At 43.6% G+C, this 27,023-nt stretch overlaps 1 protein-coding gene across 4 annotated transcripts in view; it reads right to left on the bottom strand.

Annotated features, from left to right (window-relative positions):
* Window positions 1-12,747: 12,747 nt before the first annotated feature.
* LOC134021066 (anoctamin-1-like) overlaps window positions 12,748-27,023 on the bottom strand; it is a 54,385-nt gene continuing 40,109 nt past the window's right edge. For 2 of the 4 annotated variants that reach the window (XM_062461520.1, XM_062461521.1), the window contains 12 exons: window positions 26,821-26,898; window positions 25,948-26,022; window positions 25,541-25,742; window positions 25,349-25,460; window positions 25,105-25,162; window positions 24,300-24,400; window positions 24,037-24,179; window positions 20,214-20,366; window positions 19,826-19,878; window positions 18,063-18,241; window positions 14,796-14,901; window positions 12,748-14,564 (listed from right to left, as the gene is read on the bottom strand). In XM_062461520.1, coding sequence (XP_062317504.1) covers window positions 14,322-14,564; window positions 14,796-14,901; window positions 18,063-18,241; window positions 19,826-19,878; window positions 20,214-20,366; window positions 24,037-24,179; window positions 24,300-24,400; window positions 25,105-25,162; window positions 25,349-25,460; window positions 25,541-25,742; window positions 25,948-26,022; window positions 26,821-26,898 — 1,503 coding nt within the window. In that variant the 3' untranslated portion in view covers window positions 12,748-14,321. The remainder of the gene's footprint in view (window positions 14,565-14,795; window positions 14,902-18,062; window positions 18,242-19,825; window positions 19,879-20,213; window positions 20,367-24,036; window positions 24,180-24,299; window positions 24,401-25,104; window positions 25,163-25,348; window positions 25,461-25,540; window positions 25,743-25,947; window positions 26,023-26,820; window positions 26,899-27,023) is intronic. The other 2 variants (XM_062461522.1, XM_062461523.1) reach the window with 1 other exon arrangement.

Here is a 27,023-nt window from a genome sequence, read left to right as displayed (position 1 = left end):
AGTATGATACTAAGTACCCAAGTCGACACCATTCTTCTGCTGCAGTTCGATAGCCTGGGGGACCGAGGCGAACGGCTGGCCCGTCTTAATTACGTGATATGCAGTTGTTATAAGTCGTGCAATAACACGATGGGCATCTACATTTAAATTCCTGACCAGCATGGTCAACGACCTGGAAGATGGATTGTCAACCCTCCGCATTAGCTGTCACGCAAACCAGGTGCTGTCTGCTAGCATGGCTGGTCAGGGATTGTTTTCGAAAATTGTCGGTGCACGTGCTTCGTTCCATAAAAAAAAGCTTTTTCCGTTTGAGCTCGTAGCTCTACTTTGCTGCCGTCTTCACTTTCTTGTCTCGCGCCAGTTGTTAAAAAATGTATCGAGATTAGAGAATTACAATTTGACAACCACTGGTCACTCACTACTCAACTCTTGATTTGCCAACTGTGCGCGCAAAGTTATTTATGCATTTAGCAGACAGCAAAACATATGAAGGATGTTAACTTTTACAATGCAAATTTTTTTTCCAATCAATAATTTGCAGTGGCCCGATCGGGCCAGTGAGTTGCTAGTTTAACTGTCCCGACGTTACTTTTTACTGGCCCTGGGCCATCGGGCCATCTTTATTGTCGAGCCCTGTTTCTATGTGACAACGGACATGGGTGTTTTGTCCCTCGGGAGTTGCCGTATGCTTGATGCTGAAAGCATTACGTGAAATCAGTGAGGGCTGTTTGAATGGCGATGTCAAGAAGAGCCAGTGGCGGCTGGGAAGCCCCCGCAGCCCCCGCGAGGCGGTGGGGCCCCCACGCCCTAAGGGCCCCGCCCTGCATATCAAAAAACAGACTAATGGCCAATATAAAATATATATATATAAAAACAAGGAAAACACTTTGAGGGCGCTCATTGAGAGCCCCAAGTTTCAACTGCCAGGTAAAGGAATTCCGTAATGTAGGCAACGTAACAGATCTTCATCCACTTCCATGGGCTAAATAGTCTCAAAATCCCAGAATCTGGCAACAATGGCTTTTGCGCATCTTACGTGCCTTTTGCGCCATTACGCGTATTGAACGCGCACATTTAAAAAATGCTAATCATTACGTTCTGCTAGATGACGGTAGAGACATGAGTAAAAGAAAATATGCAAGCGGTGCCCAAAAGCGCAGCAATAAACTGTTGTCTGAACAAGGTCGAACAAAACGAAGATTACCCACTTATTTAGACCAGCCAGAGAGGAATATTAAAGACATCTCCACAGACGAAACACTACCGCAGCCGCAGGTAGCTAGCAGCAGCACGTCTTCACCAGCAACCAACAATAAATATACTTGCTTAGCCTACTTATTGGCAAGAATAAATGTTTTCCTTTCCTCCGTTGATTGTGTGTTATTTCGGCGATGCTATCCTTGGTGCTGAACTATCAGAAGGCAAGCGCTGTCTTTGGTTTTGAACAACGACAAATGTGTGGCGGCCTGCAGAAACCGTTCACATCGTGAACATTTGGGTCTTTTGGGTATTATACATATTTGGAAACTACAAACTCTCCTGAATACAAATCTGTTCATATCACTCAGATATCTTTATCACAACTGAAGTTACATCATTTTAAAGTTGACCTGTGTCAAAAAGTTATAAGCTAGAAAATTGCATTCAAAGATTCCACTCCGTTTCATTCTAATTCTGTGGCGAATATGGAAAGAAAATCATTTTGTTCGTAATCACGTTGTGAATGTAAATGTCAGTTTAAGTATAAGCTACATTAATAACTTCTTAGCAAGTTATTTTTAGTTGTTTGGAGATGCTGCAGCACTCAAAAGAGCAGGCAAACTAAGCATTTGATTTGAAATGGCATGGAAATCTTGCTAGCTGACATGTCCAAAAACCGTTGAAATTAACTGTTTTTAATAAGTAAATATATACTTTTTGTACATTACAATGAAGTTTAGGGTGTTAACTATAGAAAACATCAAAAATCTCAATTTTGACAGAAAACGATTTTCGATCTTTTATGGCTTACAGCCAACAATGAGCTGCCGCGACATCCGACGGGTTTCCGCAGGACGCCACACAAATAGGCTGCTGTTGTGCTTTTGTTATTTTTAAACTTTTTTATTTCTCTCTCACATATAGAGGCTATATTTAAAGGTAGACAGCAATGTATAAGATAGGATGGAGATACATTTTGAGTGGATTTAGGGGAGGGGCCTCGAGCTCCGACTTTGCGGGGGGCCTCTGCAAAGTCCCGGCCGCCACTGAGAAGAGCAGTGGCAAAATACAAGTTATGAAAATAGACCGCGTCCGCGTCTTATTGTCCACACGATCATATACAATTATATCTAAAACGAGGGTATCTCCCTTACGTTTCACCTTCCCCCCCTCACGACGAAGGAAGTGTCCTCTTTTTCACAAACTCAAATCTGGTCACCCTACCTAAACCCCCTAGGTAAACAACATGAATCACATAGAGCACCATCGTACATGTCACTCATAGAGCACCATCGTACATGTCAATGAAAACATCCATCCATCATCTTCCGCTTTTCCGGGGGTCGCGGGGGCAGCAACCTAAGCAGGGAGGCCCAGACATCCCTCTCCCCGGCCACTTCCACCAGCTCTTCCTGTTGGACCCCGAGGCGTTCCCAGGCCAGCCGAGAGACATAGTCCCTCCAGCGTGTCCTGGGTCTTCCCCGGGGCCTCTTCCCAGTGGGACGTGCCCAGAACACCTCACCAGGGAGGCGTCCAGGAGGCATCCTTATCAGATGCCCGAGCCACCTCAACTGGCCCCTCTCGACGCGGAGGAGCAGCGGTTCTACTCTGAGCCCCTCCCGGATGACCGAGCTTCTCACCCTATCTCTAAGGGAGAGCCCGGACACCCTGCGGAGAAAACTCATTTTGGCCGCTTGTATTCGCGATCTCGTTCTTTTGGTCACTACCCACAGTTCGTGACCATAGGTGGAGGGTAGGAACGTAGATCGACTGGTAAATAAAGAGCTTTGCCTTTCGACTCAGCTCCTTCATCAAACTAAACACAGAATAAAGAAATGCCTACTACACCTCTCATACAAGTACGCGGCTCATACATTCAACCCTGTAAACACTTGCTCTGTGTAAACAGCTCCTGCTTATTCCCGTAACCAATCCGTAACCAATCTACATTGCAAAAACACTCCTGACAAAAGAAAACAAGGATGCCCCCGATGGCACCAAATCAGTTACAATTTGGTCATTCACTTCACAAATAAGCCTCTAAGGAGGTCTAGTAATTCTACCAACTCTTGTTCTGGTGGACTCAAGCATGACGCTACGTGGCTGGGTGCAAACTACGGAACCTGTCCTGTCATTGCCTACTGGGTCAGCTTCACAAACAGGGGAGTCAAGGACACTGCCTATCAAAGGTTGGGTACTGTCGTCACTAGAGACATCACTATCCTGGTAGATCATGACTTCACTCAGGTCACTAGCTAGGCCATCCTGTGAATAACTGTCAACTACGTCAGGTAAGTCTTCAGAACAGTTCCCATTGGACTCAGCTACTTGTCTGAGCCAGTCCAACGTCTGCGCATTGCTGTTTCCTTCCTCAGGGACCTCAGGAGTATCCTCACACTCTGATTCACTTTGCCTCTCATTCTGGTCAGGCTCACCGTCTATATGGAGGAAGTTTATGGCAAGTAGAAGATTCCTGTGAACAATCTTCTCTCTGGCCGTATCCAAATCCTTGATCCTATACACGTTGATGTCCGGTGCTACTGATATCACTTCGTAGATGGTCGAGTCCCATTTATCTGCAACCTTCCTCTTACCCCGTTCACCTCTGTTGGCCAGCAAAACCCTGTCACCTACTGCTAACGGTGATCCTCTAACCTTGCTGTTGTAGAGATTGGCATGACGGGTCTGCTCTCTGAGGCTGTGTTTTTGAGCAATCCAGGCTGCCTCACTCAGGTCTTTCTTCAACTGGGACACAAAGCTCAACCAGTCCACTACACTGGTGTCTGCAAGAACATTCTGAAACATGACATCGACTGGAAGAAGTGGGACTCTCCCAAACATGAGATAAAAAGGCGCAAAGCCAGTTGTCTCATGTTCAGTGCAGTTGTAACAGAAGGTTAACGTTTGAAGCATCTGCGGCCACCTGGCTTTGGACTTCAACTGCAGAGACCTTATCATACCACCAAGCGTTCTATTTAAGCGTTCCGTGATCCCATTCCCCATCGAATGGTATGGTGTAGTATGTGACTTTTTTACTCCAGCCATTTCCAAAAGTTCTTTAATCAATCTGCTCTCAAAATTAGCCCCTTGGTCAGAGTGAATGCGCTTCGGGAACCCATAAATGCAGAAGAAGTCGTTCCACAGCCGACAGGCAACTTGCATTGCAGACTGGTTCTTGCAAGGGAACGCATGGGCCATTTTTGAGAAATGATCGGTCATGACTAGGACATCAATGGACTTGTTGTCGCCCTGTTCCGCTGTCCAAAAGTCGATGCAAACTAGTTCCACCGGCTCTGAAGTGAGGATGTTTGCTAGTGGAGCACGAGCATTCGGTTCAGGGGTCTTCTCCACGATGCATCAATGGCAGTTCTTCACATGGTTAACGATGTCCTGCTCCATCCCTGTCCAAAAGAATCGCTGTCTCGCTAGCGATTATGTTCGAGAACGCCCTTGGTGGCCTGCTGAATCATGGAGGCCGACAAGTACTTGCCGTTTCAGAGAGTCGGGTACGACATACTGGAAGAGCTTTTTTCTCATATTCTCCGCCCTCCGCTCTCTGTACAATATCCCATCACGGATGGTGAGCTTGTTCAGGTGCTTCAGCAATCTGATCACGCCGCGAGGCTCAGACGCACGTTCATGTCTAGTAGGTCTATGACGTTTCCGGACGTAGTATAAAACTCTGCACAGAGTATTATCTTGCTCTTGAAGGTTCAGAAGTTCACTCTGGGGAAGGGCTGTGGGTTAGACCAACCCACAGCCCTTCCCCAGAGTGAACTCATTGTGGAAGCTGAAGGACAGATGCCCCTATACCCAATACTTCACTCAGCCCACCTGAGCATTGTGCATCTAAAACGGCAGAAACTTCATCAGCAGAAATGGAACCACCTGCCCTAGGCAAAGAGGCGGTAACAATAACCTCTCCAGGTGAACTCCCACCAGTCAAGCTCACCACTGCCATGTAATTGTTGCTGGCTCTGAAAGCATCCTGTACTGTTATATTGATCACTCCGTTTACTCGATCCAAGAGAGATAGGTAGGGCTCTGTCACGAGTCGTTGACTGATACATGACTGGACGAATGGCTCCCTGCTCAAAGCGTCGGCTACCACATTTCTACTGCCGGGAACATATTTGAGGTCAAAACTGTACGAAGCAAGCTTGGCCACCCAGCGCTGTTCACACGCATCAAGTCTGGGCTTCGTCAGTATGTAGGTCAGTGGGTTATTGTCCGTCCAGGCTGTGATGTGTCGTCCCCTTAGCCAATGGCTAAACTTGTTGCAGACTGCCCACTTCAACGCAAGGAATTCAAGTCTGTGTGCTGGATAGTTCATCTGGGAATGGGAGAGCGTTTTACTAGCAAATGCAACAGGCCTGGCCGTCTTCTCGCCTTTTGAGATCTGTGAAAGCACAGCCCCGATTCCATCCGCGTCCTCTCTGTGCCACACTTTGCTTGGTTGGCCCTGCTGTAAGCTTGAACAGCGGCTTGGCTTTAACTGAACAGTTCTCTATGAAATGCCCATAGTACAGGACCATTCCCAAGAATGAACGAATCTTCTTCGAACATGGTGTAATTTGGTCTGACTCCATCAGATCTGTCACCTGTACATTGTTGATGCTCTGAACTTTCTCTGGGTCTGTCTGTACCCCATTCTCACAGATCACGTGGCCAAGAAATCTTAAAGATCTTCTCAAGAAATTGCACTTTTTTGGATCTAACTTCAGGTTGTGTATAGACAACCGAGAGAACACCATTTGGAGACGCTCGAGCGCTAACTGTTCAGTTGGTGCAAACACCATGAGGTCGTCCAAGTAGCAAAGTAGACTTGTGAAGTTCTCATCCCCAAATATAGACATCATAATGCGCATGAACGTTGCTGGGCTGTTGGAAAGGCCTTGGGGTAACCTGTTGTACTCATGCAGTCCGAAGGGTGATGAGAATGCAGTGTATTTCTTGTCTGCTTCGTATACAGGAACATTATAGAAGCCTGATGTAAGGTCCATTGTTGAGAAGAATGCATTCCCGCCCAGAGCAGCTAGCGCATCAGCCTGGTGTGGCAAGGGATGGGCATCCTTCACTGTTCTGGCATTAAGCCATCTGAAGTCAGTGCAAATCCGAAGATCTCCATTTTTCTTCCACACCAAAACAAGTGGAGATGCATACTTGCTCATAGATTTGCGTATGAGGCCCCTCTCTTCCATTTCATTTAGAGCAGTTTCTCAGCTTTTCGTAGTGGCCGGGGGGCACTCGCCGATAAGGTAGGCGGAAAGGTTTGTCGTCGACCCAATGGATTCTGTGTACAAAGTCCTTGGCCTCGCCGTAATCCATTTTATGTCTATAAAAGATTGTTTCGTGTCCCTCAATTATGCGTAGCAGTTTGTCCTTCCAGGCCAGTGACACCTCACATGATTCCAAGTTTATGTCCTGTAATCCCAGATCCTTGAGGACTGCTGCCATGTCTTCCTTTGTCCTAGATGAACTGTCAGATTGCTGCCCATACTGCACATTAGACCGAATAGTGTCAGCCTCCGGTAAGTCCTCTACCGCTATGCAGGGAGACACATTAGCAATCTTTGCGTTCCTCCTTAAGGTAATAGTTTTGTCAGTGGGGTTGATCATTTTCACAGGAACAGAACCATCTCCCCACAGAGGTGTAATTACTCTTCCAACAAGTATGTGTCTCGGTTTAGATCTGGATTGTGTAGGTTCAACGATAACCGTGCTGCCCACTGAGAAGACTGTAGATGATGGCAGCTTTCCCCAGACTAGATGCTCACTCCTTGGTTCTAGAGTCACACTCCGTTTGAGCTTGACAGCACCTACACTATCTGGCACAGCTTCACCTCTCCATCTCTCTGAATTGGAAAGAAGCGACATAAACTGACATTGTTCATCACTTTGATCATTATCAGGTGCAGACACTAGTCTCCGGTAACCATCTGTCTCCTTTAACAGCTTAATCAGGATTTTTATAGAGTTACTGCCCAATATTATCTCATCTGCCTGACCGGGCACGACGAGTGCAGGAATTACCATTCTGCATCCATACACTGTAACATCTAGATCATACATAGCTTTTGGAGTGACCTGATGACCACTGCAGCCTTATGAACATTCTTGTGATGTCAATACTGAGGTCATCTTTTATCTTACCCTGTCCCTTCAGGCCCTCTACAGCAGTGTCCGCAGGTCTGTGAAGTCTCAACCAGTAGTCATATGGTCCTTCCTGTTCCATTGGCAAGGTTGTGTAGAAGTCCTGTAGCGGGATGGGTGAATATTGACTCTGGCCAAAATTTAGTCTCAGGAGACCATAGATTGAGTCAGGGTTGACTTTATCGTCAAGACTACTATTTCTGGGGGGTATTCGTCGTAGCTCGCTAAGCGGTTTAGCGAGCTAATTTTCAGGCTAAGATAAAAAACGCCCCTCTTTTTGGTTCGTGGAAGCAACTTTCGATAAATCACCATAGTAACATATCAATTAGCACTAACCTGCTCCAGAGCAGGCTAACGTAAGTGTAGCTGGATAAGCTTGCCACACCCGCAGAAAATAACATGGCAGCTCCCTTTTTGAGAGACCCAGTTGACCAAGGAGCTATAATTTAGTACGATTAGCTTTCCATACCAATAGAGATCTTCGCGATTGCCAAGATCCTTTATTTCACACGGATGAGTTCTTGTTTGAGCGATATCGATTCAGCCGACATGGACTCATTTATTTGCAAGACCTTCTCGGGCCGTACATTGCAAATATCACACGCCGCAGCAAGCTTTATGCTTTATTATGAGCTTATGCTGCTGTATGTGAATATGTAACGGTATGTTTTACGAAATGTCTTGTCTTATCTGTTGTGCCTGTGCTTTTTATATGTTTCATTGGGAAACGTCATATCGATTCCTTTTTATGTCTTGACATGTGAAGAATTGACAATAAAGCTACTTGAAACTTTAACTGTGCTTCAGACTGCATAGCCTTGAGTTTTTTTGCGTCAGGTAGGCTATAGGCTACATTTTTATACAGTATAGGCAATGCAGAAAACATTGGCAAAGCCGCAGCATGCGTTGCTGTAAGAAAAGTGTACTTGGCGCTTAACCAGCTGATGAATCAATTCATCATATTCCCTGGCCATGTCCCAGTCAATGACATCAAAGAGGGATTTACACATATGCCTACATGCATATACACATATATATAGTACATGATATAAGCGCAGTAGCCTACATATATCCTCATAATTGTCTATGAATTCGTATCAATTAGATACTCTTTGGCCTTGTTTTTATTTAGCCTACTTATTCTGAAAGAGTTGAGATCATTATTTTTGCTAGCAAGATCTCATTCGATTATTAATTTCCATTAAGCCTATACCAGCAGGCACAATTAAAGAAATGTGATCTGATTGATTGGGGTAATGAGGCACTTAAGATGAGCCTATACATTTCCCCAAAACTTTCGCATTTAGCTTATCGGCAATTTTTTCCCAAGCTGCTTGTTTTGCTCTGGCAGCGGTGGCGGTGTTTGACTTAGCCATGATTATATGCTTATTGTCTAGAGACTCATTATAATAGTTTGCTCGGATGGCGAGAATAGCCTATCACCGCTCTCTCTTTCGTCTTTTCCGCCATCATACCGTTAGAAAATCACGGTTTTGGTGATCGACCTTTCCTGCCTTTTGAAGTAGGACGTGCACGTGCAATTTCCCTGATAAGTTTAGCCTGATTGAAATTAACCACATGATTTGGATGCGGATCAGCCGTTGACGAACCGATATTTGCTGTTCTCACTCATCTCGCTAATGTTAACGGGCTAAAGGGACAATTGATTAACTTAGCTTCAACCCTTACGACGAACGGGGCCCTGGTCCCAATTTTGACTACATCTTTGGCTCTGCCTCTGAGATGGCTAAGTCTGTACTATCACTCAAGCTGGGAGTAGAAGTACTAAAATCAAGCAACTTAGGTGGATTAGTTCGTTTACGGCCCATATTGGCTACATTGTCTCCATTGACTAAAGGAACAGGATTTGTGACCTCATCGCTACTGCCATCATTACTTACAAATGGACCCACATTTGGAAATGGAATAGGTAGCCCCAACACTTCCCTACCCCTGCCCCTACCAACATAGGTTGGAGTAAGCTGGGTTGAGCAACCAATTTGTCTGACATCCATACTAAGCAAAACAAGGCAAATTAAACACACTGCAAAAAATTACTGAAGTTGTGGATAGCGTTGTATCTACAATCTGACGGTTTGGTCGTGGCCCTCCTCAGCTCCCTGCAGACGATGAGGTAGCAGGACGGATCCCAGTTCGATGAATGGCACCAACTTGATTGATGATCCGGGTCACGGTACCAATGTCACCGCTGTTCTCCGTCCTCCAACTCAACCACTCGTCACACGCAGTGTGAAAATGCGGCCTATTTACCATAAAATACGATACTCACAATCGCATGTTACTCCCAGGGTTTCTTTGAGTTGTCCTGTGAGGCTTTCCTTGTCTTCCTTGGGGGTCTAGGTTGGGTTAGGTGCAGTTCTATGGGTGTATGTTCAAGTTTTATAAAAAGTTTGGCGTGAGGTTACCATAATCTGTCAACGTTTGGGTAAAACAATTACGGGAGACTGGGAGGGAGGGGTGCTGGTGATGTTTATGATTGGCTGGTAGGTGGCATTTAACTCTGTATAACTCTAGACAGCTATCTATTCGGCAGAAAACCTCCCTCTGTATGCCTGTGCCTTGTCCATTTATTGTATAAAGCGGGACAAGTTATCCCTTACTTCTCAGTGTGATAAATACAAGGTGTTTTTTAATTGAAATAGTTGAAATGCAGGAGACTTGAGAACCCTGTCTGTCACCTATTGTCACCTCGGAACGGGAATACCCGGTGGAGATCTCGGGGGGTCTCCAGTTAGGAGCTCCTCAGAGAGCTGTCTAATCTAACCTAACTAATCTAACAACATTTAACTGAACATTTTCCTGTCCTGCTTACTCTTATCTAACCCAGAGAAAAGGAAGATGAATTTTGAGGCAAACTGCTAAAAGTCAACTCCTCAAGCCATCCATCCCCAGGAATGCCCACCAGGGGGCAGAAATGCATCATGGATGAGCAGAGCAGTGAATGTCAGGACTCTCATACATACAAACACAAGACTTTCTGGGAAGGGTTCCTAAGGTGCTTCACAGCAACAACAAAAGTTATGGTCATATATTTTAACACTGTTACACATTTGAACAAAAGCATCCTGTAACACTGGTGTTGGTTAGTGTTAACTGTTACTAGGCTGAATCTATTTTTGGGTCATGGGCAGGTAACAGTACGGAGACAGCTTAACCCTTTGAAAATGTATACTTTTAATCCCCTCCACTAACAACTTTGGTACTTGGTGATCACTTGCTGCGTATCACATTGCCAAATCTAAAACTATCCTTGACATTACAGACAAGCTGCATGGAGTAATAAAGTTCAGAAATTACATAAAAAATATAACAATTCTCAAATCATTAATTAAATCATGTAAAACATCCAGCCAATACCAAAATAAGATAATATTTCAAACAAATCTTCACAAAATAAATATAATCTTACAATTCTAACAAAGTTAAACAATCATAGTCTAAATCTAAGTTCCTTGTAAAAGTGCTCTCTGGGTGTCTTGTAAACGTATGAGGTGTTCCCCGGGACAACACCCCACCCCCCTAAGAGCCCTGCTGGGAGTCTCCAGACCAGACCTCCTGAGTCCTGCATCCTCCTCCCTGTTGTGTCTTCCTACGTATGCAGAGCTCTCCAAGATCTCCCTGTGTGCGTCAGAACTCCCTGGGAGAACCCCCGACATACACGCACACATGCACTCACACACACACACATACTCCACACACATGCTGATGCTTGTACCTAAGTTCCCCCTCTCCTCCCAGGATTGTCTATGTTGTGGGTGAGGTGGTTTGCTGGGTGGACGACGGGAGGTCACAGAGAGAGAGGGGGGTTACTCAGCATGGGGCAAGGGGCCCACCCAGGAAGGAGACAACCAGCAGCACCAGTGGGGGTTTACTCCAGCGTGGCAGCCTGTCTCCCCCTATCTGAGGAGGTCAGGCCCCATACAGCGCCAAGCGGCTTCCCCCTCTCTTGCTACAACTCCAGAGCGCTTCTGGGCATTGCTGGCTGATGTAAAGAGTGAGTGGGGGGTCCTGATTGTGTGGGAGGTGGTGGGAGAGGGAGGGACATGATGGTTTGTGTTTGCTAACGTGTATGTGCGTGTGTGTGTGGCGGGGGGCCAATGACGGTGGGTTCCCCAGAGGGATTGTCAGCCAATGTCTGTCCTCCTGGTGTGGGTCTCGGAGATGCTGTGTCATCAGGGTGGGATGACACAGGGTGGGATGACTGGGTGGGAAGAGGGAGAGAAGGAGGACCCCTTGTGGCTAGAGGATGTGAACGTATGTGAAAATAGACACAGAAAGAATAATAAAGCATTGATGAAATATTCAAGATGTGTATAACCGATTCAAGCAGTGCAATAACTGGGATGCACAATCTGATTCTAGACAAATGTTACTGTAAAACGCTTTGGATTAAAAGCTTATTTTAAATTATAAACTGTGAAATCCTCATGGAATGCCATAGCCCCATGGATCACCACTTGCAGAAAGGTTGCAGGACAGCACAGTACAAAGATGAATGTTGCCATCTAGTGGCTCAATGTAAACATAGCAGGGTTGGTTTCAAGACTGACCATCAAGATAAGATGCCCAGATGGAATTCTCTGGAACTAAGACTGTTTTGACAGCCAGTTGACTTCTCTGTGCAAGTATGTGTCAATTCACACAAGGAAGTACAACACAGACTAAATAAAAAAATGAATCACTTAAAGTTTGCCAGGGTATATCCACCAAGACATTCTTTGATCTTTCAGGACAATTCCCCAGTCAGACTGATCTCTCAGTTTCCCATCTATGGCTTTTGCAAGTGCTATCAAGGAGACAGAGTCACCCAGACAGGGAACATGCAGTATGTCTTTATTTATATGAGGAAGTACTTCCTGTGAGCCCTGCCTCCAGAAGGTTCCCTCATGCTCATTTGTCACAGCAGAGGTCTGGGCAGCCTCACTCTCACAGCTACCAGATCACCCATAACTGTCCCAGAACCCTGCTGGAACCTGTGCAAACTTGCTCTACAGGAACTGGACTCAGTTGCTTGGAATTTTAAATAATTTTACCGTTATGACAAAAGACAGGCCAGGATCTTTTTTTAGGAACTCTTACCTGTGAGTTAACTGTAGAGAGAATGGACCAGAATGTTGGGTGGTACATTGTTTTCTTAGATGCTACCAATCATATTTTTTAAAAATATATTTAATAATTTTGCTACATTTAGGCAGGACATGTATCACATAAACCTGTTAATTACAAAGAAGCAGAACGCTATGATTTCGTTTTATTTGTTGGAAAAACCCTTGTTGAGCAAGGGTAAGTGTAATAGCCAGTGTAATCCATAACTCTTTTTCTATAACTTATACATTTATTTCCAAAAGAAAAGTCATTACACATCAAAATATATGGTTTACATTCAATTTAATTATTATATATTTTTTAGGCAACATCACATCAAAAAAGAATAGGCAGAATATGTCCGAAACAATTACAACATATAGTTGATATGGTAAGATATGCTGCTATGAAATTATGTTCACTTATGAATACATAAGTTTTGACATTTTAAAGAATCTGAGTTCTTGTCCTCTGAAGATAGTATAAATGAGAAATGTAACTGAAGCATCCAGTGAACAGAAGCTAATGTGTAAACAATATACAGTTTAAAAGAACACTTTTAAATTTCCTTTACTCCATTATGTGAAATAATATTCTCATTGGCTTGGAAGCTTAGAGAGACACTGGAAGTGTTATGGCAGACTTAGATGGAGGCTCACATGGTCAGGCTGTAGCCTAGTTTCTCGCATGGAAAATCTTCATGGATTTCTTCGCTCTGAGCTCATTACTCAGGGTGTTGCTGAGTAAACAACAATAAACAGCTGACTTATTTAATGCAAATACTTTTCTATGATTGTATGGGTTTAAGAACACATGGATGAAATGAGACAACATGAACATGATTTGAGTCTGTGGATTTGGATTTGGCAAAACACTGAAAACTTTGGCCAGGAAGTGTTAGATCAGTGCAGAATACTGGAGACCATGATGCTATAAAACACAATTATTCAACTATAAAGACATTTACAGGAGCTGTTTTGATGCTACTTTACTAAATTGGCTTGGTAGATTTATTAGGACATTCATATAGGCTATCAATGACATACAAAAAAACTTTCACCCATTAAGATAAAGAACCATCTATAATTTGTTCTATGCACAAACTTTTATAATCCCCTTTTATGATTTCATCAATTTGATGCAAGAGAAAAAATGTTTTTATCCCAAATCATAAAACATATAGAAAGAAAAAGAAATTGTCAGAACAAATTAGCTACATGAAGAAAAACTTTGCATTAAACTTGACTAAAAGCATTAAACTTGATTTAAAAAAATGACTAAAAAGATAAGCCTGAACATGTTTATTTGCACAGTGACTGTAAGTTGCTACTAAAAAGGTCTCATGTAAAATGTACTGTATAAAGAGAACTCTCTTTACTATTCTTAAAGAGAAGAATAAACAACATATAGAAATACCTTTGATGCCAGACATATTGTTAAAAAAGTATTCATAATGACATTGTGCAAAAGAAAGTGGAAACAACCATTCTCTCTCTTTTTGTTCACCCCCCTGCTTAGAACATGGTCCACCACTCTGATGAAAAACCTGATGATAGACCTCAAAGGCAAAGATGTATAAACTGGGCCTTAGCTTGGCAGTTAGTAACTCATGGAAAAGTTTATTGACAAAAAAGGCATTGTGCACTGGGACAGGCTCTCCTATATCACCCTCAACTCCCCTGTTGGAGCACCTCTCCCATTCACTGGAATGTCTGGACAAGGATAAGGACGCAGAGCTTAAGATGGAAACCTCTGCTAGCTAGCTGTCTAGCTAACACGCTAGATAGCTGTCAAGCTAATAAGCTGTTAAGCTAACAAGCTAACTAACTGCCTAGCTAAAAAGTTAACATGCTAGCTAACCACTAGAAGTTATTAGTGTTGCTGTGTGGGAAGGAGCGTGGGCGGGGCTGGGGACTGTGGTTGTTGCTGCCATTGTCCTTCCTGCCACTAGGGGTCATGCATTCCAGCACCTGCATCTTGCCCTGCTCCTCCCTCATGAAGAGCTCCACCATCAGGATCTTCTCCTTGTGGATCTGGAGGCTGATGTCCTTGGGGATGTCTGGTATCAGCCAGTCCACAATGTCACTCATCAACATCACCACGTTCTGAAGACAGAACACAGAAGGGTCAGCAAGCAGAGACACTGTGATGATCTTATAATAGCTGAACAACGCTGTATCCAGTAATAAATGACTGAAGAGGCATCATATTAATAAGACAGAGTATACAGGGACAGTGGGGTTTACTTTCACCTGCCTCCACTCTACCAGTAGACCAATGTGCTGTTCTGTGTCATGGTGGTCAGGTCATTAGGGACCCTCCCTCCCCCAGCTTACCTGGAAGACGATGACGAAAGCCAGTCTGACTGCCAACACGGCCCAGAACTCTTTGGAGATCTCATAAGGTGTGGAGGACCATGGGGGGTCTCTGTAGTCTTTATACCTGAACAGCATCAAACACATGAAATACTACAGGTTAGGGTGTTCTATTTCATATCCTGTATTCTCCAGTCTACTTGGCTGCACTGTTACGGAAACGTGAAAATAAAGGATGTCCTTGAAAATAATTATAATTATGTAATTTGACAATAAACCTGTTACATGTACTATTCCAATATCCTTTAAAATTAATGTCAGTTCATCTATTTGAAATATTCCCCAAAAAACAAGGATGTCCTGTTGGTCTAGTGGTGGTCACATGGGTGTAAGAGAGACCCAGGTGTGATGGTAGTAACGTATTTCTCGGAAAACAAGCCGCATTTTCTATAAACCGCACCCCACCAGAATGGGAACTTTGTGTTTGTAAATCGGATTTTAACCCGCACTGAAATATATGTCGCACTTGGTACGGGAAAAATGATACCAAGCAATGCACGAGTAGGCTATAAGCGATCTTACAGCATGCTGTAATACCAGTGGCGGCCAGGACTTTGCAGAGGCCCCCCCCCACAAAGTCGGAGCTTTAAGCCCCTCCCTTAAATCCACTCAAAATGTATCTCCATCTTATCTTATTCATTGCTGTCTACCTTTAAATATAAACTGTACCCAATGTGAGAGAGAAATAAAAAAGTTTAAAAATAACAAAAGCACAACAGCAGCCTATTTGTGTGGCTTCCTGCGGAAACCCGTCGGATGTCGCGGCAGCTCATTGTTGGCTATAGGCTATAAGCCATAAAATATCGAAAATCGTGTTCTGTCAACATTGAGATTTTTGATGTTTTCTATAGTTAACACCCTAACCTTCATTGTAATCTACAAAAAGTATATAATTACTTATGAAAAACGGTTAATTTCAACGGTTTTTGGACATGTCAGATAGCAAGATTTCCAAGCCATTTCAAATCAAATGCTCAGTTTGCCTGCTCTTTTGAGTTTTGAACAGATTTGTATTCAGGAGAGTTTGTAGTTTCCAAATATGTATAGGCTAATACCCAGAAAGACCCAAATGTTCACGATGTGAAGGGTTTCCGCAGGCCGCCACACATTTGTCATTGTTCAAAACCAAAGACAGCGCTAGCCTTCTGATAATTCAGCACCAAGGATAGCATCGCCACTGTGAAATAACTAGTGGTGGGCCGTTATCGGCGTTAACGCGCTGCGACTCTTATCGGCGATAAAAAAAATATCGCCGTTAATCTATTCTCAAAGTTGGGTTTGGAGCTGGATCTATACTACGCAAGCTATGATGACTTTCACCTTGATATTTTAGCGTGGATGTATACCTAGCCGAATTGCACTGTAGGGGGCGAGAACGAGTCTTCGAACCTGTGTGTATGCCTTGTGTATGAAATTATCACATCAAACGTGCTAACATGGATGCAGCTATGAAGCCGCCTGGTTTGCTTCAGGGAAAATTTATTTTTAAGAAGCTTCCCAATGGAAACCTCGACAAGACTAAGGTTGTTTGCACCTTGTGCTATGCGGAATTAGTTTACTGTAGGAGTTCTTCCACTCTCAAATACCACCTAAACGCAAAGCATCCCTTAGCTAATGTGGAAGATGCCGGGCCAAGCACTGATGTAGCGCAGGGGAAGAGTCGTCGTCAAACTACGATGTTTGAGTGCAACCGAGGCAAGCCCGTCAGCACAGCTCTATCAGCCAAGCTAACTAATCTAATAAACAGTTAATAAACACAAGTACATCTTATTGAACATAATTTATTTTCATCACCAATTATCATAGTAGAACAGCTTTCTCAAGCAGTTTGTGATGCATTTTGGAAACAGGAGATGAGCTCCTGGTCTAATGAGCCACCTTTCTTGAGAAACCCGTTTTCAAAGACTTACTTTTAGTCATTATTTGGGTAGCACACATATTCTGAATGCCTTCGGCGGAATTCAAATGAGCCATTTTAATCTAGATTAATCTAGATTAACGCCAAGATTACATTGAGATTAATCTAGATTAAAAGAATTAATCTATGCCCACCACTAGAAATAACACACAACTATTGGAGGAAAGGAAAACATTTATTCTTGCCAATAAGTAGGCTAAGCAAGTATATTTATTGTTGGTTGCTGGTGAAGACGTGCTGCTGCTAGCTACCTGCGGTAGTGTTTCTGTAAAGATGTTGATAATAGCTTTTAGTGTTTTGCTCGAGCTTGTTCAGACAACAGTTTATTCCTGCGCTTTTTAGCACCGCTTAGGCTACATATTTTCATGTCTCTACCGTCATCTAGCAGAACGTAATGATTAGCATTTTTGAAATGTGCAAGTTCAATAAGGGCGTTATGGCGTTAAAGGCACGTAAGATACCCAAAAGGCATTGTTGCCAGATTCAGGGATTTTTAGACTATTTAGCCCATGGAAGTGGATGAAGATCTGTTACTTTGCCTACATTACGGAATTCCTTTACCTGGCAGTTGAAACTTGGGGCTCTCAATGTGTTTTCCTTGTTTTTTATAGTCTATATAGCCTACATATTTTTTTTTATATAGGCCTAGTCTGTTTTTTGATATGCAGGGCAGCCGACACTGTGTAACACACTTAAGTTGTGGATAGTAGCCTATGTCCATGCGTGGCAAAATTCATTGTTATGTCAAAAAAAATATTTTAGATATAGTATAAGTGTAGCTAGCTTGCAAATCCTGAGGATAGCCTACCGAAGTTGAATTAGCCAATGTAGTTAGTCTAGCGATGCTAGCTAATGTTGGTTTGCTAGCTGTAGCCTATATAATATTTCACTGGGTCTCACAGCTGTTTGATTTCCTGAAATTATTATGAAATGTTATTTTCTACTAGACATTTGCTTACTTTAGCAAGTCACTGTATTTCCAAGCCCTGATAGTGTAACTGAGACGACACAGTAAATAATTCCTCTTTCAATAAGCCCCCGTTCCAGTGTTGAGCATTAAATAGGGGTTATGCGGAAAACACTTCAGTATTCTCCGCATAACCCCTATTAGCTGCACGGTCTGTAGAAATCTTGGGACAAAGTCACTTTTTTGTTCTAAAATCGGGCTATACGCCGCTTCGAAATATAAGCCGTACAACCACAAGAAAACTGTAAAATCGGGAAACAAGGCGTGGTTTTATTTCCGAAAAATACGGTAATCTACCCCTGAATTGGGGTCTTGGTTGTCATGGTGATATGATGTGTCTCACCTGCAGATATACACTTGGTGATTCTCTGGGTCACTGGGCTCCTTGCCTTCCTGGAAGTGGCTGACGTTGAAGTAGGAGAGTGTGTGGTTTACGAACCCATGCATGGAGCCATCTGGACTGTACATATACTGGTACACCAGCCTAGGGATGAAGTCTGAGGTGAATGAGATCACAAATGCCTGCAGGGGAGAAATGAGCAGAAGAGGGGAGAGCAAAGGAGGGGTGGAGAGAAGAGTAGAGTAGGGGGGAGAGGAAAGGGGAAGGCAAGGGAGAGGAGAGGAAGGGGGAGAGGAGAGAAAAGTAGAGTGAGGAGGGAGGAAAGGAGAAGGGAGAGGAGAGGAAAGGAAAGGGGGAAAAGAGTGGAGGAGAGGGGGTGTAAGAAAAGAGAGGGGAAGGGAGAGGAGAGAAGAAGAAGGGGAGGGAACAGAGGGGGGGAGAGGAGAGGAAAGGGGAAGGTGAGGAGGGTAAACAAGTCTCAATCACAGCATCAGACATGGGAGGAGAGAGGTTAGAAGACAAAGGGAGAATGTAGCTTGCACACTCTGGCTCCAACACGTGTGGCGGCCTGCGGAAACCCGTCGGATGTCGCGGCCGCTCATTGGTGGCTATAAGCCATAAAAGAAAATCGTTTTCTGTCAAAATTGAGATTTTTGATGTTTTGTATAGGTAACACCCTAAACTTCATTGAAATGTACAAAAAGTATATGATTACTTATGAAAAACAGTTAATTTCAACGGTTTTTGGACATGTCAGCTAGAAAGATTTTCAAGCCATGTCAAATCAAATGCTCAGTTTGCCTGCTCTTTTGAGTGCTGCAGCAGCCCCAAACAACTGATCAATGAAGTCAGGCTGTTAAACTTAAAAAGAACTTTCTGAGAAGTTATTAATGTAGCCTATAGTTAAACTGACATTCACAACGTCATTACGAACAAAAGGATTTCCTTTCCATATTCGCCACAATAAACTAGAATGAAAGTGGAGTGGAATCTTTGAATGCAGTTTTCTCCCTTATCACTTTGACTTGAAAATTATGTAACTTCAGTTGTGATAAAGATATCTGAGCGATTTAAACAGATTTGTATTCAGGAGAATTTGCAGTTTCCAAATATGTATAATACCCAGAAAGTCAAATTTTCATCATGTGAAGGGTTTCCCCAGGCCGCCACAGAAAGAATTGGTTCGAGATTAAAACGCGTCGGTGGAAAAGGGGTAACATATGTGTATTAGGGCAATGACTAAATCTACTAAAGGATCTTCTGTAGCTTCATATAGATGGAAGAAATACCTCCTTTTGTCTTAAATCAGGATCAAGATGGGAATCTCTCATTCCAGGGAAGACAGGACAGGATGTGAGATTATTTTGTGGAATTTATAGGCATGTGCAACGCTCCTTTTGACCAAGTATGGCTGGCTTTTCACTGAAGGCTTGGGGTTTCACAGGGGGAACCATCTTAGAGGCTAATTATGTGGTTTTACAAGTGCCCCCCACTTGCTCCCCCCCAAGTTGTGACATAAATGAACAGTAAAGCACTAAGTCTGAAGTTGCCAGCAGAACACAGGATTTTAGCCAGACTTGTTATTGTAGACAGACTTGGAAAGGAGGAATGAAGCACTGGGCCTTTTTGGCAGAACATTTCATTCCCCCCTATCTAGATCAGAAGTATGTAGCAAAATGTAGGAGCTACAGAAAAACTACGCCCCCATCACTGTGTCGGTTATCTCCACCACAAATGCATGATGGGGATTTCAATAATGAACTTACGTTAATGATGACGGCTACTTTGGCCACCCCTCTGAGGATGTTGTACCATATACCTGCAATCACAGAAGAAATCCCTGAACACCTGTACACCACAGCCAGGCAACAGTGCTCACCAACATCAGGGCATGAGCAATGAGGACAATGTCACAAAGACAATGTCTTTCAAATTTGAAATCCATCAGACTGAAAATACTTCAAAATTTAGTTTTGAAGTATTTTTACATAAACATTTTTTTACATAAACAGGTCAGCTAACTCCTGAGGGAAATCAAGACGTTTAAGGGATACATTTTATACTCCAAAAAAAGAATGTTTCTACATACCACACTATAATTCTATAACTTTGCTCTGATCACTCAGTCCTGAAGTTCTGCTGACTTATGCTCACCAATGTCTTTGGCCCGGGCCGCTACCGGTCTCCTCAACTCGGCCACAAACTTCTTGGCGTCGAGGCGGATCTCGATGATGTTGTTGAGCAGAGCGAAGAGAGGCGCGAGAGGGAAGGACGCCACAAACAGAGTCACAAAGCCAAACTGGATCACTGCAGAACAAGAAGACAGTAACGTGTGAACACATACACACACCAGTGTATAGAATGCACTTCTCTACCCCTCAGTAGTTCCCCTGTACACACACAGCTGCTAAAATGGCCAGAGATTATGCCTACTAATTTAAAGCCATTTCTGTTTTCCATTTCTAGTACATGGGACCAGAAAACCTCCAGGCCTGATCCCAACCTCCACCCCAAGAAGAGCAAACACTGGTCTGGATGATGCTATCTGATCCACTGTCACTGTACCTCCTCGTCATGTACACAAGGCAGTCTGTCTCAGGTGGTAAAAGTATAAATACACCAAATAAAAATGTTTCTTATATACTAGTGTAATAATTGGACCAATACGCTGTTCCTATTGGTCCAGAAGACGTTTTCTAAAGTTAATAAATCCGTTTATATACCTCCTGAAAGTTCGCAGAGGTAAATAAACGTTTTTACGGACCTAGCAACAAGCGGTTGCCTTGGAGATGTAGCCATTGACCTTAACGACGTGGCATCTGCTAGGCAACAAAGTAGCCTAAATTGCCCCCAAAAAAACCTAAAACAACCAAATATGGTTTTTGCACAGGTCCGCAAACGCCCCGCAATTGCTTCCCGTTTTAAAGAAGTATCTGAAGCAGACAGATATTAAATATAATATTAAAGTGAGTGAGTTTGAGTGGACAGAGGGTTTATTTACTGAGCCTTGCAGCTCGAATAGCCTGGAAATGTGTGTGTGTGTTTGTGTGTGTGTGTGTGTGTGGGGGGGGGGGGGGGGGGGGGGGCAAGACAGGGAAGGGAAAGAGGGATACAAAAGAAATAAGGGAAGAGGGGGGATAGAGACAAGACAGGGGAGGGAAGGAGAGGGTGAGATGAGAGAAGGAACAGTAAAACAGTAAGGGGAGGAGGTGGCAAGGGTATGTGCTTAGGCCATGCATCGTCAAACACAGACACACACACAGACACACAGACACACACACACACACACACACACACACACACACACACACACACACACACACACACGGTTGTGTTAAAACAGCAGGTGCTCCTTCAAATAAAGCTCCACTACAAGAAATCCAACACTAGAGCAGTGGTGGAATCAACTCCCCACCTCCATCAGAGACACTGACTGTCTCTCCACCTTCAAGAAAAGGCTCAAGACGCACTTGTTCCGGGAGTACAACGGTACTTAGGAATGGTTCGCTTAACCCAATGTTAGTTTCCTCAAGGATCACAATGACTCTTGCTTAGAGACTTGTTGCTCTTGTGGTTAGTGGTAACTGATTAAAAAAAATTGTACTCGCTGTGATATATTGTTTTTATTATTGTTGCTTGTTTTTTCCACAGGTACACTTGCACTTATAGCGGTTCATGTTGTTTAATTGTAACTTGTTTAACTACATGCTCTTATGGTTCTTCCCTTTGGCACTTACTTTGGTTGTTCATAATGTGTGCTTCATGTTTTGGCTACTTGCAATGTTTTTGTGGCTATCTTGTTGTTATGATCAGTGACCTATGCACTTTGTAAAGCTCTCTCTTGGAAGTCGCTTTGGATAAAAGCGTCTGCTAAATGAATAAATGTAAATGTAAATGTAGAGCAATGTGCAGAGTTCTGTGAAACATTTACAAGTCCTAAAATAACTGTGGGGCTTGGGTGTGAAAAGTAATGTATGTTGAGAGGTTGATTCCAACAGTTTAGCTGGGCAACATTATAAGGATGATATGCCAAAATTGTTGAACAATACACTGCTGCTTTCTAGATAGCCAATACCAAAAGGGTATTGTGGTGTAACAATGGACCAAAGTCTTTACATTCCTCCTTGAAGAGAGGAGAGGAAAGGAGCAAAGAGGTCAGGACAGGAGAAAAGGTTGAATAGAGTGAAAGAGAGCCCAGCAGAGTAAACTAAAGACCTGAAGATGGATGAGAGATCCACATAAAAAGCCTGATGGTGAAATTGGCACCGACACGTGCCAGACAAAACAAACTGTAAAACACTGCAGAAGACTAGATCAAATGAGTGTCCAGAGAACACAAGAGGAAAGTGATCTCTTCAATTAGCTACTTGTCCAATATTACAGTATGTAGAGCACATTCATCTAGGTTTTTTACTGTCAATACTTTAGTCTTCCCTCACGTGAATTCATGTGAAATCATGAATTCCCTCACCGGTCATCAGATCAGAATAGGTTATTTAACAGATGCTCTCAGGGCGTTCAGCCACACAGGCGTTATAACCGAGAGGAGTTGAGTTTAAAATAATTTGAACCCCCATTCTCCGTCCTGTATATATTATCTTCCTCAAAGCCTCGGAGATACACAAGCCATAACATACTGAATGTTTAAGCACCTGTGAGTTTCAAATTGCTTCAAAAGACACAGGTCCTAATTGGAAGAAAATAAATGACTCCTTTCGGTTTCACGTTCATTAACTGCTGGTGACGTTGACATTTACCAGTTGGCCCGCCAGCTGAGGTCTAATGGCAGGAGTCAATACAATGTAAAGGTCATCTCACTGTGACTCAGGAATCAATTACAGCACTTCTTACAGCCCATGGTCGGGGGCCTCCAACATCAGAGCCTGGGACACAGGAATCTGCTAGGCCTTTGAACTAATTGACTCCAGTTTTTGAGAAAAAAAAACAGAACATGAAAGGAATCTTAGGGCTCTCTCACGATGGCCAGTTGGGGGTTAGATCTTAGATCTTAGTGACAGTTCTGAGCATGACAATTAACAACAGGTCAGCCAACAGAAACAGACCTTCCAATTCTCACCAGAGACTCCTCTCAGCTCGGTTTCCACAACTTCTGTTGAGTCACTTCCTGTTTAAAAACTGTGCCGTTTAAAAGGTTACTTCAAAGCTTTGGCCAATGAGAATGTTGACTATTTAACAGGTGTTTTCTCATGCTCTCCCCTGCCATGCAGACTGGTCAATCTTAAGGTTGGTTTTAAGACAGTTCCGGTCTATTTCTCTGTGAGTCTCAATACTTCCTAACAAACAGGTCAATTACGAGGACTGTCATATAATGGGGTGTGTTTGATTTGACAGCAATGGAATCAGCAGACCAGATCCATTAATGCCAAATGTGAGCCTAATCAAGTATTAACCTGCATTACTTAAATACTTTCAAAGCAATCGATTACTTCAAGTAGTTGACTAATATTACAGTAAACCCAGGTCTGCTTCCTAACAGCTCCCGTCAGGCCCAGGTACTACATTGAAGGTTCCACAGCACCAGTCTGTGGATGACAGGAGCTTCAGATTAATCTATAAGGATATAACACTCTCAACCAACGCAACACTATTTTTACTACCACAGATTTGTGATAGCATTTAGCGTTGAGGCTGTATGAGTGTGGTGTGCCAGCCCGGCTCGTCTCACTGTGTCCTGCTAAGCCTGCTATTCCTGACCCACCTCCCTTGGGGTTGCCATGGCAGAGTGGTTAAATATGTGCCAGGCTAAAACTGGCCAGCGGGCAACAAAGACCCAGGGGTTTTCCTGACACTTGAGGTGGGTCTAGCCCAGCCCAGATCACACTAGACCAAACTAGACCAGGCCAGGTTAGACCAGGGCACGGCAGGGCCTGGAGCCCTGTACCCTAGTGTACTCTACTCTACTATAGTATGTTGTATTCTGCTCTTCTTTACTCCATTGTTGGTATCCCAGACTCACGCATCTCCATGTACTCCGGGGTGAGGCCAGCAAAGGGCTCCAGGAAGTTGTCTGTCTCATAGCGTTGCAGCCTCGTCTCCCTCTCCTCCTCCTGAAAGGCTGTCCTTTTGGACTTGATGTACCTGATCAGCTTCTTCAGCTTGCTGTCGACACACACACACACACACACACACACACACACACACACAGAAACACAGTTACACACAAGACAATACACTCTTGATTTAGGAATGGTGTGTGTGTGTGCGCATGCAATGACTCACGGGATGCCGATCTCAAACAAATTGTTCTGTATGAGCTGTTTTCCCAACATGGTGATACTGAGCTGAATACACAGCTCCATCAGACAGCCTCCGTGAGCACACTGAGGGACAGAACACAAGTTACCAGACTGCTACTATATTTATCACTCATTACTAATTACTATATAACTACTACTAACTAACATTAACTACTATAACTTCACGGCATAAAAACTAGATTATTGGATTTGGATCCTGATTTTAGGCCAAGATTATTTGCAATAGACACATCCTACCAACCTTTCAGATTGTGGTAATTTCTTTACCAATATAATATTTTCTACTCTTAACCAGGCCCAAACGTAATACGCAGATTTGTTCACATTTTCTGCGGTTATTCAGACTGAAAATCTGCGGAAATCTGCGGAATTCCGCTAGCCTTCCTGTTCTTAAATCGGAGCGACCGAAGATGTTCCACAACAGTTTGACACCGAATATGGTCAATTGAATGTTGACAGAGGCAAAAAAGTATTGATCCACCCTCAAGATCGCCTAAAAACTCCCTGGGCCTGTCTCTTGCTATAATTTTGGTCGATTTGCTTGCTTATGGCATGATTAATAAACATGATAGCCAGCTAAGTTCTTACACAATGAAATGAAATCTATTATATATCAATGACAAATAATTAATGGCTATTTTTCTTTGGTCTCGACTGAATGTTTATTCTTACATCTGGTTTCCTCATAAACAAGAGTTTTAGAATTGTGTGTCAGCCATCTGAGTGGAGAGGACCATTTAGAGGAGAGGAGGATGTATGTAGCTCACCTCCTCCATACGGTAAGATTCAAACACATAAAGGTAACTCCCAGGGCGACCAACCAGCCTATGGGAACAGAGCACAAGAGGAGTCAGGGACATGCATTTGAAGTTTAATATAATTTTTGTTGACCATTAATCGCAAAAATATCTCAGTAGGTATGTAGGAGCTGGTAGTTAGTTTGTACTTGAGTGTTGGGAATATTCTGTAGGGTTGGAAGTATTTGAATATTATTCTGGTTGAACCACTGACCTGCCTCTGAAGAAAGCAATGTATATGATTGGGGTGAAGGCGTTGACAAACTTCAGAATGAAGGTTTTGAAGATCAGCCTTTCCTCAAAGCTCTTATCTGTTTTTGGAACCTCTGAAAACAACAAAGTCTTATTCAGACATCAATTCAAATGTTATAGTGGATGAGCTACACAGTGGCGAACAGTGGACTACCTAGCACAGTGAGCCAGCGGGCGACAGCTCCGTAGACCTCGTCCAGGATGAGGATGACCACTAGGTTGATGATGGCTGCTGTGGTCTTGACGGTCAGACGCACATTGGACCGCGTGATGGGGTTGGGGCTGATCTGAAGTGCTGCCGTGGTGGAGATACGATACAGGATCACTCCGAACACGATCGCAAAGGTAACCCCTATCTGGGAGCAGGAACCGCAGGAAGTGTTTGACTTAATTTATGGATTGACTTTTCAGAAAGACTAAATGACTGACTTACTGACTGATTTAATTCATTTAAATGCTACAATGAATACATTATACTACAGCTTGACTGAGACCAACTGTCAGATCGCCATACAGTAAAGATATCTGTTGCGTGACAAGCCAACAGAATGGTGGACCCACCATTAGAAGCATCATGACAATGTTGGTCATGTAGGCGGGAAAGCGGTCTCTGCACGTTAGCTTCTCCTTCTCTGCCTAAATGGAGGGATGAAATATTAAGAGGGAGAGAGCTACATACGAGCGTGAAGTTAATATGTTTATACAGTATGGGCAGTCTGGAGGAGCAGCACCCATCCAGTAGAGAGACAGAATAACAACAGCATAGAGAGGAGAGGAGGAGGAGATTGATGTTTTGGATGCTGGCTGACACAAGTATCACATAGTTATAACAGCTGCGTGATGCATTATTCAGACCGAGTAGAGGATGCTGAGATGTCTCCATTCCCTTCTTGTCCAGTGTTATTCATTTTTCATTATTTATGTAGCAAAACCTCTAAATACAGTACAGTAAGTGTCCATCAGGTCAGGTCAGCACCTCTCAGCAGATGTTAGGTTCACAGAGCAGGCCTTCATGCTGTCACTAAGTGAGCTACACAAACACTCCACATCTCCATCTCACTACCGGTAGATAGGACCGCCACAACATGCTATTACTGTAGGGTTAGGACAAACACAGGAAGATCAAAACCAAAAAGAATCAAACAAAATCGAAGCTTTGTCAAATACACGTGAGGCAACATGCTCTGAATCTTAGATCTGCTACACGTGGGGAGGTAAGTGTGTGTGTTTGTGTGTATGTGTTGATGTGTGGGGGTGTGTTTGCATATGTTTGTAGGCTTGTGTGTGTGTCTGCTTGTGTGAGTGGGTTCACGTATGGGTGCATAGATGGAGTGGGGTGGGTCTCGCTGGACCAGGTCAGTGTGAGTGAAGGAGTGAGTGAGAGTGAGTGAGGTGAGGGAGGAGGGGGGAGGTAGAGGAGGACAGGTGAAGTACCCGCTTCAGCCCTGCCATGGCAGACTGAACTGTCTGCTTCCATTTGTTTGTTGGGTCCTCAGCTACCTCACAGGACTTCTACACGACAGCAGGACACGTCAGCAACCCAACGCACCCAAACGGTAACCAGGTCACAGAGATAAACAACCTCAAACAACAACAACAATCTAGTTGTGTCACTGAATCAAACCATAGCTTGGAGT

The sequence above is a fragment of the Osmerus eperlanus genome, chromosome 5 (assembly GCF_963692335.1).
Source record: "Osmerus eperlanus chromosome 5, fOsmEpe2.1, whole genome shotgun sequence".
NCBI lineage: Eukaryota > Metazoa > Chordata > Actinopteri > Osmeriformes > Osmeridae > Osmerus > Osmerus eperlanus.
The sequence above is the reverse complement of the archived record's forward strand: the minus strand, read 5'-3'. Positions and strand labels throughout refer to the sequence as shown.